We start from the raw sequence: 12,399 nt of genomic DNA, 5'->3' as shown, positions 1-12,399 counted from the left end.
CAAATCGATCGCGTAAGGTATGGGTTCTCAGCTATTTTTCGTGTTCTAGCTGATGGATGTATGGGTTTTGATCGATTTTAGCTCTAGAACATTCAATTTTCGACTTGGAAATCGGCCGAAACTTCGGCCGCCGTGATCGGCCATTTTTGGTCACTTTTTGGGGTATGTCCAAGAACAAAAGTGACCCCAAATGGGGTGTTTCACATAGGATGGGAGTTTGGAGTCTTGGTTTCGAGTTTTTCCGACAACCAAATATCGCTTTGGACACCCAAATCTGCCCCGGCGTGTGGCGGGGCGTGGGCGAGGGTGGTGAAGTGACTCTATGCAGTTTTATGATCCTCGTGTCGTCACGAGTGCATAAGATTTCGCGGATCTCGATTCGGAGTCCGTTTGAGCCCCGAACGGATTTTCCATATCGCGCGATCCTTGGGTGCAGTGTCGTCAAATCGTTGGATCGCACTCAATTTTGGATATGTCGGTCTACATGATTTCAGGATCGTGTAGGATTCGACGGATTACGAATCGGAGTTCCGGATACTCCGAAATCGCGAACCCTGGGGCTAGGGTTTGAATTTAAAGCAATAACGCGATTTTGGCCAATCCGACCGTCCGTTTCGGACCAAATTCGCAGAACATAGTTCCTTCTCTGTAAGGAACCTTCAGAGAAGCCCAGATTGGCCATCGGAGACCGTGGACCCATGGGGGCCCGGATCGGCCGATCTGACAGCTTATCGCTTAGTGAGGCTTCGGGTCTCTTAAGGCCCTTCTAACTGTCTAAAAAGTTAATGTGGGCATAAGAGTAACTTTAAAACGAGTGCACGTATTTCTAAGAGCCGGGGGTAGGGTGTTTAATTTAAATTCTTTTTATTCAGCAATTTATTAATTTATTATTCATGGATAATCAGGCACCAGAGGTACAGTCGACCTACAGGAGGGACCTTCGAAGGGTCCAGCTAGCTCGGACCAGCTGTGAGTGGACTTTCTTTCATAAAGGATTTTATATAAATAAGTTATATAAATGATTATATAAATGAGTTTACGTAAATGATTTTATATTGATTTTATATAAATAAGTTTTTATAAATAAGTTTATATAAGAAAATTTCATTATTTGATCTTGAATAAGTATTCTTGCATGTCTTAGAGCATGTTTTATACTGTTAAATATTTTGAGTTATATATATTATTGAGGTTATATTAGCAGCAGACCTTGAGCTTTATATAACAAAATAGCAGCAGTATTGAGACTACAGTTAATTTATCAGATTTCAGAGAGTTATCAGATTTTCTAATTAGACCACCATGTACCCATTTATTTTTGGTGATTACCCAGAGTTGGACCGATGTCTACGGACATCCAGTCCGATTTCAGTTACGTCAGTGCACTTGACTTTGCCTCACGAGTTTCGGGGACGCTCGAACCGTGAGTGCCAGGATTTGCGGCTCGGCAGACTTTGTGTCCCGAGACCTGCTAGGATTGCGGCTCGGCTGACTCTGTGTCCCCGAGACCTGCCAGGATTGCGGATCAGGCTGACTACGGTCCCCTGTATCTTGCCAGAGCGGCTCGAGTCGACTTGGTGTCATCGAGACCTGCCGGCGGAGCAGACTGATCATAGTCCCCTGATTTCGCCAGTTTGCGGCTCGGGTAGACTGCGTGACGCCCGAGACCTGCCAGGGGAATTGACGGATTTTCATGGGTACACTTAGGTGGTAGTTTTAAAGTAATTTGAGCACCTTTATGCAGCTATTGTCTTCAATCATCTTATATCAGTTTTCTCAATATACGTGCATGTTTTACCTTTTCATATAATTGTTCAGCTTTACGAATCTATATACATACTGTTATATATATATATATATCTTTAGAGGAATACTTTATATTAAACACAGGTGAACTTTAGCTTTACTTATCAAGTTATTTTTACTATGGGGGTTATTATGATTGTAAATTGTTTTCAAGAATCTTATGTTTGGTCCACTCACATTTTCAACCTTTTTTTGCCCCCAGGCCGTAGAAGTGCGCAGGATCCACCACTGGGCCATTCATAGCTCCCGCGCCACCAAATAAGGTAGAGTTTTGAGGAAAATCCTTGAAACCCTGTAAACTTTAGAAAATGCTCTGATATCTAGTTGAAACTGAAAAACTGGAGTTGAGATCTGTTATTTGAGATATTCTGGCAGTTGGTGTGGATTTATTTGATTGTTTAACAGGTGGAAAACTTTGGGTTTGGTCAAAATTCAGGGGAGACTCTGCCGAATTTTCGGCAGAAGTCTAAGGGAAAGTATAAATAGAATTTGAAATGAGAAGGGTATAAAGGTCTTTTGTGCCCGACATTCGCCAGGTGTCGGACACGCACAGGACTTGGCTCGAATTCCAAAGTGGAAATTGGGTCGGGTCCTGTCATGTAACACATCCTTTAAAGTAAAAACAGCAAAATGAGTGCGTATGCGGGTAAAACCAGTGTGAGAAATTGGTAAGCAATTACCATTACCAACTTGCAAAGAGTCAGAGCCAGTGAATGGAGAAGAATTCTGCAGGTGCTGATTGGTAGCAGTCACATAAGCAGTAGCGCCAGAGTTAACAATCCAAGAAGGAGAGGAAGCAGCAGACTGTGGATTAGCATAGTAGCCAGTAAATGGTCCAGAAGATGAAGAACTGCCAGAAGCATTGAGCAGACGGCCCAATTTGCGACAAGTGTTAGCGACATGACCTTTCTTGTTGCAGAACTGACACACAAGAACAGGGCCAGAAGAAAAACCAGCAGAATTGAATGAAGAAGATCCTCTTGAATTGGAATTACCACCCTTAGGGCTCGAATTTCGAGAAAAATTGGGGCTATCAAACCCTTGCGCACCAAATTGTGGAGGAGAAGAAAAATTGGGGGCAAAATTGGAAGGCGGTGATGGAAGCAGACCACGAGTGGGAGGAAAACCTCGATGCTAAGAGTTAGACTTGTTGGAACCACGCGAGCAAGAAAAGTGCTGTGAAGAACGAGGAGTGGCAGATAAGCATGAAACGATTCCGTAGGTCCAGAGGAATTGGATCGAAGTTTGTGCTTCAGAAGAGCAGCTTCACGACCGAGAAGGTAACCGTGAAGTTCATCAGAGGAAACTTTTTCCCGACGAGTTTCAATAGAAGTGACGAAGGAATCGTACTCTTCAGAGAGACCGACAAGAATGTAAGCCACCAAATCATCATCAGTTAGAGGATGACCAGCATCGCCCAAGCCATCAGCAATTTCCTTCATCTGTTGTAGATAGGAAACCATAGACAGATCCCCCTTGACAAGATTCTGAAGACGCTGACGAAGATGATGAACATTTGCACGAGAGACTCCAGCAAAACGTTTTTCCAACATCTCCCAGAGATCACGAGAATACTAAATGCCAACCGTATGAGATAGCAAATCCGTCGAGAGAGTGGAGATGATCCAGATCATGAGTGATTGATCCTTATCATACCACAAATCGAAGGTGGGATTATCAACAATGCAACTAGCATCATTAACAATTGTCTTCGACGGCCGTAGATCAGCACCGGTGAGAAGGCCAAGGAGCTTGTATTTGCGAAGAACAGGAAGAAAAAGATTCTTCCACAACAAATAATTGCCAGCTTGAAGCTTGATCGTAACCATGCCTGCGATGTTTTGAACAGTAACAGTCGCAAAAGCAGGGATTGAAGACGATGTGAGAGAGACAGAAGGCGCAGAAGAAGAAGAATTGGTCTCAGAAGCCATGGAAATCAGAGAATCAAAGCAGAACAAATTGTTTGGTTGATGAGAAAAGCACTGTTTGGTTGGTGAGAAAATCACAGGTTGGAAGAAAAGGGAGAGAGGATCGAATAGGTGTATGATACCATAAAGGAAATTATGATTCTCATTGTTGTAAAGAAGAATGGTTGAAGCCCACATGCTCTAACATTCAAGTTCAACACAAAATCAAATCACACACCCACCAAATCAAACCACACACCCATCAAACCAAACCACACACCTACTAAACCAAATCACACACCCACCAAACCAAGCCATTTGCTTTGCCTATAAATAGGTATTATATTTGCTTGTAATAAAAGATGAAATGAGAGAAGATGAAGGGAAGGAAGAAAGAGGGTGAGTGTGTGAAGAGAAAGAGAGCAAAGGGAAATTCTCCTAGAGAGAAAATTCAGTGAGCATACATATTGTAAATACTAAAGTTGTAGCCCTATTATGTTATGAATGAAAGGTTACTGCTGCTGCTCTCCGAGGATGTAGGCATAGCCGAACCTCGTTAAATGCTGTGTCTCATCTACTTTACGTGCAGCTCAATATTCGCACATATCCCAGTTCATTTTATAACACTCATTAATTAATTGAGTAAAGATTACAGAAGAGTATTTAACACCTGTCTACTCTATACAATAGATAAAGCCTCCTGTACAGGCTGTTACAACAGCTCTAACTAATTACTTACAAGAGTAACTAATAACAAACTAATCTAATCAGCTAACTACTCTCTTTAATTCCTACCAATCATGAGAGGGCGTTGACCCCGCAAAGCTCATCAATAAACTTGGAAACTGTTACAGAATTCTCAGAGAAGCTGAAACTCATGAGCTATACTGGTGCTTGAGCACGAAATCTGCAGCATACAGGGAGGAGATATCAACAAATTGCTGTTTACTTTGGGGCAATCTGAGTCCAGTTCTAAGGGGCCTGGCTGCTAAACAGAGAAATTTCAAGTGTAAACAATGGCATCCAAATCCTTGTAAGTTTTTTTTTTTTTTCCCCAGGTTTTAATCCTTAAACAAAAATATATAGCTTTCCTTTCCTTCAAGGTTTTTTTAGTAAGTCAAAATTTTTGTGCGGCCGAAGCCCAAAATTTTGTTGTAATTAAATCGAAGTAATCCATGAATATGACGAAAGCAGCGGGACAAGTATTTTTTTTTTTCTTCCATCCATAAAACTGTGTATTATTGTTGTTTCTCAGTTTGTAAGAAATATATAAAAGCTGAGATTTGATCTCTTTGGACTTCATGTCTTTTCTTGAGAATTGGGATAGATTATTTATTTTCATTTCATCGATTTCTTATTCATATATTCCTTTGTGCGTTGTGTGCGCTCTTGTGTGTGTGTGTATATATATATCAGGTTCTCAATCATTCCACGTGTAAAGCGAAAGGAGGAAAAAAAGAGATCATTCTTGAAGAATGGAAGCATCTTACTGAAGGATCTAATTGCTTCTTGTGATGGAAAATCTCATCCTATTCGTTGTTACTCTGCTGCTGAGATCATCAGAGCTACTAACAACTTTGATCGTTCTTGCATTATAGATGGAGTATACTCCGGCATGTTCAGGGGTATTCTAGACGACCGTACAGTTATCATTAAGCAGCATTATAACGTCGACGGGGCTATTCGTGATATTATCATATCAATGCAGATGAGCACCCATAAGAATTCCTTGAAATTATTAGGCTGCTGCTTAGAGTTCGATACACCAGCTTTGGTGTGTGAAAATGCAGGAAAAGGAGGTCTCAAGTTTGATGGGAGTTTAGTAGTGGATAATGAATTATTACCATGGAAAACTAGACTGCGTATTGCAAAGCAGCTTGCTAGTGCACTTACATACCTACATACTGCATTTCCAAGGCCCATCATTCATAGGAATGTAAAATCCACCTGCATTTTATTGGACGATGACTATGTTCCCAAACTCTTAGACTTTTCAAGCTCCATAACCATTCCTCCTAACCAATTGTATGTTGAAGAAACTTACGCAACAGGGCCATTGGGGTACACGGACCCTAGTTATGAAATGCATGGTAAAAGTTCAGTAAAAACTGATGTTTATAGCTTTGGTGTGCTTTTACTTGTATTCTTAATGCGACGAGGAGCTGCATTTTGGACCGGGGCAGGAACTGGGATTGAATTCCTTACTGCAGATCTGAAACTTAATGTTTCTGATGGACAGATTCAAATAGAGACAATTGCGGACCCTAAAATCCTTGAGGAAGTTGGGGGAGATGAGCAAGCACAACAGCAACTGAAGGATTTCCTAGCACTGGCATTGTTGTGCATCCAAGGCGAAAGTGAAGCAAGGCCAGATATGATTGATGTGGCCAAAGAACTTGTACGAATTGACAAGTCTATCATGCCTTAGCTACTAGCTAGCTAGCTTAATTAACTTATGTACTACATTTGTTATGCTAAGTTCAGTCTTTCACCCATTAAAAGGGTCGATGCTAAGCTCTTTGTATTAAAAGAATATCCATAATTTCCTTATGTAATCAAATTATCTGATTATAAATACTCAATTATGTGCATTTCAACCAGCAAGTTCAAAATCAATTTAATACCAGTAAAATGAACTATTCAAATTTTTTTTTTTTTTTTTTTTTATGTCGTCCATGTCGTAGATATATGATTGTCGTTTACAAACAACATAGGATGCTTTCCCCAGACAACACCCACCAAAACAGAGCGCAGAACTTTGAAAAAGCACAGCTCAACTCCAAGCACTCTGAAATTGGTGGGAAATGCAAACCCTAACGCCAATACGACCTCGTTTTGCAAGGCTGTGGAGCTTGAATCCTTCGTCGCTCTCTCTCAGAACCTTGAGCCCTCAAGCATTCTCTTCTTCTTCTTCTTCTTCAGATTACTCCAACCAGTCCCGCGGTGGCCTCCCTCGCTTCTTCTCCGAGCTTCTCCCTACTTCCAAGGCACTCTCTCTCTCTCTCTCTCTCTCTCTCTCTCTCTCTCAGAGTAAATGTAGGCTCTTATTGTTTGTTCTCTTGATGATTATACAGGGAGGCATAGTTCGCGTACAAGGCGATGAGTTCTGGCACATGACCAGAGTTTTAAGATTGCGCACAAACGATAGGTACCTAACTCCTAATCAACTCCATCAATTTCATTTCATGTTAAATGAACAACTTGGAATTGGATTGCGTTGAATTTGGAACTATGAAAGGTTCAATTTTGTTTAGGAAATTGAGGTTTGTTGCATTACACTTGTGTATTTTAATGTTTGTCCACATAATGCATGCAAGGGTACAGCTCTTCAATGGGAAAGGAGGTTTGATACAAGGTTTAATACAGAGCATCGACCGCTCTGGACTTGATTTTGTGGCATTGGAAGATCCAAAGTCAGTTCTTCCACAGAGCACACAATGGCATGTATTTGCAGCTTTTGGTGAGTTCTTTAGATTTCCAATTCCGGGGGAATGTTTTGTATGAGTGGTTAAGGCATAGGGGAATATTGTTGTCACATATTAACATGTTGCCCCTGTTTAGGTACTTTAAAGGGTGGTCGAGCTGATTGGCTTGTTGAGAAATGCACGGTATAATTCATGTTTTTGTGATGACTATAGGGATAGTGCATAACCGCCATTGCTGCTAATTGTATTGTTTTTGTATTTGTTGTATTAGGAGCTCGGGGCTAGTAGTTTAACTCCTCTGCTGACAGAACGGTCTCCTACTGTCTCAGAAAATCGACTGGACAGGTTGCAGCGTGTCAATGTGGCAGCAGCTAAACAATGTAAAAGAAGCTTCACCCTTATTCTAATATACATGTAGTGCTGACAGACGTGTCCTATAAAACTTTTGATTTGAAATAATAAAATTCAAATTTTTTGCCCATGAATATTTTCACAGGTCAACGGCTGCATGAAATGATCTTGAATCCTCCAAAGAATATTAATGGTCTTTTACCTCTTGTGAGTGCTTTCTTCCTATTTTGTTTCATTTCAAAGGTTGGTTTATTGATGTGTATTCTGGCCCGTTCTATAGTATAGGTCAGTGACAAACTGTTCTTATTCTTTTAGTATCGTTTGTACTTAAAATGTTACGTGCAATTTTCTCCCGGCAGAGAGTTGTAGTTACACATTAATAATATGCTCTTTGACATCTTTTTCTCATTGATGTTCATGTTGTTCAGGATATCAACTTTTCTTCCTTTGCATTGTTAATTTAAATTACATATATACAATTTTGTTTCATAGGTTGCCGAGTCAAAGCTAGCTTTTTTGGCAGTTGCAGAAGGTACCCCTCTTGTTAGTGCATTAACTTCGTCAGGAACGGAGTCCGGTGGGTTGATTGTGGTTGGACCTGAAGGTGGTAAGTATGCATCCTGTAAATGTTTTCTTTTTATTACTTTTGCTGCATACCAATCACTGGGCATATAAATAAAACTTGAAAACCAGAAACTTTTCCACTTTTGAATTAGTTTTCTGGACAGCACCAAAGTCCTGCATTTCTATCCCCAAATAATGAGATTTAGGGTGACAGATTGATGCAAAATTGATTAGGCCAATTATGAATTTGACTTGATGAAGGGTTTTGGAAACAGATTGGAGGTTTGATTGGCGAACCAAAATTAATAAGAACTTTAATATCAATTGAATATCAGGCAATTAGAAGGTATGCAGCAAATTGTAAACAAAATTGGTAAGAAAAAGAGTCTGGGTCAAACTATGAGTAAAATTTACCCAAATTTCTATTAAGGTTTATGTTGGAATAAACTACCAACAATTGGTTGTGTGCTCTGATTTTCCAGTATGTTTGGTGCTTAGTATTCAGTCTCTCCTTATGTTCATCCTATGCCTCTTGTGTACTCATAAATATATCATATAAGCTAATGTAGTTTAGTTTTCAATACTGAGAGTACTACTTAGGATTGTGGATCTATTTTTCCATGTTCTTGCTTCAGACTTCACTGAGAAAGAGGTGAATGAATTAATGCAAGCTGGTGCTATCTCTGTTGGTCTTGGCCCACATCGATTACGGGTTGAAACTGCAACTGTGGCTCTTCTGGCAACTCTCATGTTGTGGTCTGATTCTCAAAAAACATGCGATACTTGATCTCACTCTCAAGGCAAGTGTTCTTTAGTCATCTCTTGGATAAGTTTGAACTACATTACTTTTTGTGTACCACTTACTTTTGGTCAATTGTAGATGACTGTTTGTTTCACCCATGCTGTTGTTGTTGGCCATATGAAGGTTAATTTTAACGAGAGATTTGAGCACTGTAATTTAAGCCAATTTCTAGAGCACAATCACCATGTTACAGAGTTCTCTCAAATTAAACCTTTTTACAGAGCACTGTAATTTTAGCCAATTTTCACACTGCTTTCTAACCATATTGACATGGCCGTAGTTTTAAGTATTTTGAACTTAAAATTAAACATGTAGTACTTGGAAGTAGGGTAGGTGTTTCAGCCGCTGGAGGAATTCCCGAAAGACAACCGATTCTCACTCGCATGAATTATGGTCTGGTTCTCAAAAAACATTTGATCCTTAATCTCAAAAAATACACGTGGTATAATACAAGTAGAATAAGTGTAACATGTACATCATGTGATGGTGTTACTGTTCGATAAAAGTTAATCGTATGCAATACAAGTTAACCCATGATTTCAACACGCGTGCGATTCTAGATTGTGTAGTCAAATTCCCACTCAAACTATTTGATTGACTTGTAAATTGTGTCGACGAGAAAATCTGTGTGATTCATGTGAGCAAATGAAGTCTCGTAGCATTTTTTCTCTGTCTTCCTTTTTGTCATCATTTCTAATCAAAAGCTCCAGAGTGTATGAATGAGGATTGATATAAGGTCCTCCATGTCAAAAAATTTGGCTAAGAAGAGTTGCCAAATTTGTTTGTGCAGAGAATTCAAAATGTCAACTTCAGAAGTTAAAACATACAAGCAAGGATTTGTTTTGTAGTCCAAATTCTGGCAGGCAGCCTTTTTCATTCATTAGGAAGAAGAGGGTGCCGTGCAGGTTGATGCGCACATGATTGAAAATGGATTGCTCCTAGAGACTTTATATAACTAGAGTCCACGGTCAACAAAGGCCCCGTTCGTGTATCATTTCCCAGTCATAGCATGCATCTTCTCTTCCATGTCTAATAATTATAATCACTCGAAAACTACACGTATGATTTATTTAGTTGAATTTATAGATAGAACCACTCAATGTAATTTTGCTGACGTTTAATCTTTACAATTATGATTAATTAACGACATATTGAATGAATGTTTTTACAATTCTATTTAAAAATATATATATATATATATATATACATTTACACGTCATACTTCGAATCGAACCTATAAGTGGCGGAGCCAGAATTTTATGTGTGGAGGGGCCAATATATTAGAGTTTAAAGTTGATTTCTTTCCCAGTGTTAAGCTTGTAAATAAATAAATAACCGATTATCTTTAATTTCTTATTTTCTTAAATATACTTGTGAAAGAAAGATTTGATTGGCTGTTTCTTTTAATTTTTATTAATTATGTTGGTAGAATCTAAGAGTAAGTTTGCCATATTGCTAAGAAAAGAGTCTTTTGGTTGGAAGGGGAAATGTAAATCCCTCTTTCTCTTTATTGTGGAGGGCCACAAGCATATTATATATATATATATATATATATATATAGTCCTAAATTGTACAATGCAAAGGCAATATATATACTATTTCAGAATTTTGGAGGGCCAATGCCCTTGCAGGCCTAAGCACACCTCCGCCCCTAACTTATTCTAATCCGAATTTTTTTTTTCCTCTAATTCTTGAGTTCATGACAACCCCAACACCACCTTGACTAGTCTCTTGGATTTAACACATATAAATGCTTCATTGATCCTACCATAAAGTGGTAATTTGAGGAAGGCTTTGAACTTCTATTTATTTTTATAAAAAGAATGTGGAGGGTTTTGAATTGAATTTAATTGTAGATAAAAACTGTTCTCCGACGACTTTATGGACCAACTAATTTTTTTCCCTACGAAAAGCGTGCCACATTAAGTGCTCACGCTGCTGAGCTATTCTCTCAGGCTCAGAGACTACAACGTTTCATACGCCAAAGTACGAAAATAACCCCAGTTGATTGACTAAATAACACGACAACCACCATGTATAATTTAAATTTATGATTTTTCATATTCCGATAGAAAAACGTTACTGTGATCCTCTGACTGCACTTTCATCAAATCATGGCAAATGAGGTCTTTGGAAATATATATATATATATATATATTTAAAATTTTATTTTACTTCTGATATGTGTCTCAGTCAATAATCTTTGACTTAGATATATTAGAACAAATTAGAATAAGTTTCAAACAATGTCACGCATTGAAAATGAGGAAGTATAAAATTAAGATTAAAAAATGTAACTTTGTCTTATTGTAGTTTTTTTTTCTTCATTTCAAACTTGAATTCAATTTTAGAAAATCGGGTATGATACACAAAAGACAGGATTGAAATTGTATTGAAATTTTAGAACAAAGTGCATGTTGTTTCAATTGACAAAAGTGAAGAAAATCCTAGAGAAAAATGTTGTCGAATTACGAATTTCAAAATGGGGTACGCCTTAAGTACACATTACTCTCAAAACTAAATAACGGAAGTAATCCAAAAGTGGGAATGAGGAAAGAGGTTTCAAGTTTGAGAAAAATAAAGAAAATTCAGAAAGCAAGAATGGCAAATTGGTTAATATCTCTAAAACCAAGACCTTCTCAATCCCCCCATCAAACTTGACTTTTTTTTTTTTTGGGGACGAATAACAACAACTTGACTCGATATAAACCTTCCCACATAAACCTGTTTGGTAGCAGAGCACAAAACGCATCCAACTCCAATTTCCAAGCCAACAACAACAACTCTTCTTCTTCTTCTTCACTAGATCTCCATTGGGTTCTCTCATCATTATCAAAGAGCACTATAATTAACTATTAATCATAATTAAGGGTTATAGTTAAGATGACGAACCAGTTGGAGAGTCTGGTGGAGTCGATAAAGTCAAAAGTACGAGCCCTGAAGAAAAACTCAAAGAAGCCATACATAAAGATGGACAAGAGCTCAAGTGTGAAGGTAGAGATCCGCAGCAAAAAGGCTCGCAAGCTCATCGACAAAACCCTCAAGGCTGCCGATCGTCCTGTCAAGCGTCCCATTCCTTGATAAATTTATACACATTTTCTGTCTGCCCATGTATTTGTGTACATCTGTAATGGCATAGCTAGCAAGGTAGGCTGATGGGTGAAAAGGGTTTCTCTCTGCTTTCTTCATTTTCTCTTCTGTTGTTTTTCTTTTGGCTGCCGATTCTGTGTTTTTGGGTCAAGCTTTGTAACCGCTTCGGAATATTGCCTTCAAAGCAACAATGAACAACCCTTTTTCTAGGTTTCTTCTTTTATGGGATGTAAGAACTTTTACATCATTCATTTTTTATGTGTAATGTTTTGTGAAGGTGGATTAAAACTAGAAACATGGTTGTTTTTCAGTAATGCTAATGTGCGAGTTCATTTGTACTTTAAGCTTTCAGCTCGAGTGTGAAAGATAATGTGAGTTGAAATGAATCCAAACAAGGAAAAACGCAAAAAAAGAAAAGAAAAATAAATGGGAGGAGTGAATAATATTTCCATTA

General features: G+C 38.6%; 3 protein-coding genes across 3 annotated transcripts; all 3 read left to right on the top strand.

Moving 5' to 3' along the window:
• The first annotated feature begins 4,556 nt into the window (after positions 1-4,556).
• LOC117612244 (non-functional pseudokinase ZED1-like) lies at positions 4,557-6,310 on the top strand. The gene is made up of 2 exons (XM_034341009.1): positions 4,557-4,746; positions 5,130-6,310. The coding sequence occupies exons 1-2, from the start codon at positions 4,730-4,732 to the stop codon at positions 6,139-6,141; spliced, it is 1,029 nt and encodes a 342-aa protein (XP_034196900.1). The 5' UTR covers positions 4,557-4,729; the 3' UTR covers positions 6,142-6,310.
• Positions 6,311-6,445: 135 nt separating this feature from the next.
• On the top strand, positions 6,446-9,091 carry LOC117612245 (ribosomal RNA small subunit methyltransferase E). The gene is made up of 8 exons (XM_034341010.1): positions 6,446-6,700; positions 6,788-6,861; positions 7,031-7,173; positions 7,275-7,321; positions 7,410-7,518; positions 7,635-7,696; positions 7,982-8,096; positions 8,689-9,091. The coding sequence occupies exons 1-8, from the start codon at positions 6,518-6,520 to the stop codon at positions 8,838-8,840; spliced, it is 885 nt and encodes a 294-aa protein (XP_034196901.1). The 5' UTR covers positions 6,446-6,517; the 3' UTR covers positions 8,841-9,091.
• Positions 9,092-11,587: 2,496 nt separating this feature from the next.
• Positions 11,588-12,154, top strand: LOC117637907. Its single transcript, XM_034372957.1, has one exon. The coding sequence runs from the start codon at positions 11,739-11,741 to the stop codon at positions 11,934-11,936; it is 198 nt and encodes a 65-aa protein (XP_034228848.1). The 5' UTR covers positions 11,588-11,738; the 3' UTR covers positions 11,937-12,154.
• Positions 12,155-12,399: the final 245 nt, after the last annotated feature.

The sequence above is a fragment of the Prunus dulcis genome, chromosome 8 (genome assembly GCF_902201215.1).
Source record: "Prunus dulcis chromosome 8, ALMONDv2, whole genome shotgun sequence".
Classification (NCBI taxonomy): Eukaryota; Viridiplantae; Streptophyta; class Magnoliopsida; order Rosales; family Rosaceae; genus Prunus; species Prunus dulcis.
This window is presented reverse-complemented; position numbering and strand designations above follow the sequence as displayed.

Bases quoted from the DNA above. Each gene is read 5' to 3' on its own strand.
- LOC117612245 (XM_034341010.1), top strand. From the start codon at position 6,518: ATGCAAACCCTAACGCCAATACGACCTCGTTTTGCAAGGCTGTGGAGC. The intron at 6,701-6,787 runs GCACTCTCTCTC...ATGATTATACAG, and splicing joins AGCTTCTCCCTACTTCCAAG to GGAGGCATAGTTCGCGTACA. The intron at 8,097-8,688 runs GTAAGTATGCAT...TTCTTGCTTCAG, and splicing joins TGTGGTTGGACCTGAAGGTG to ACTTCACTGAGAAAGAGGTG.
- LOC117637907 (XM_034372957.1), top strand. From the start codon at position 11,739: ATGACGAACCAGTTGGAGAGTCTGGTGGAGTCGATAAAGTCAAAAGTA.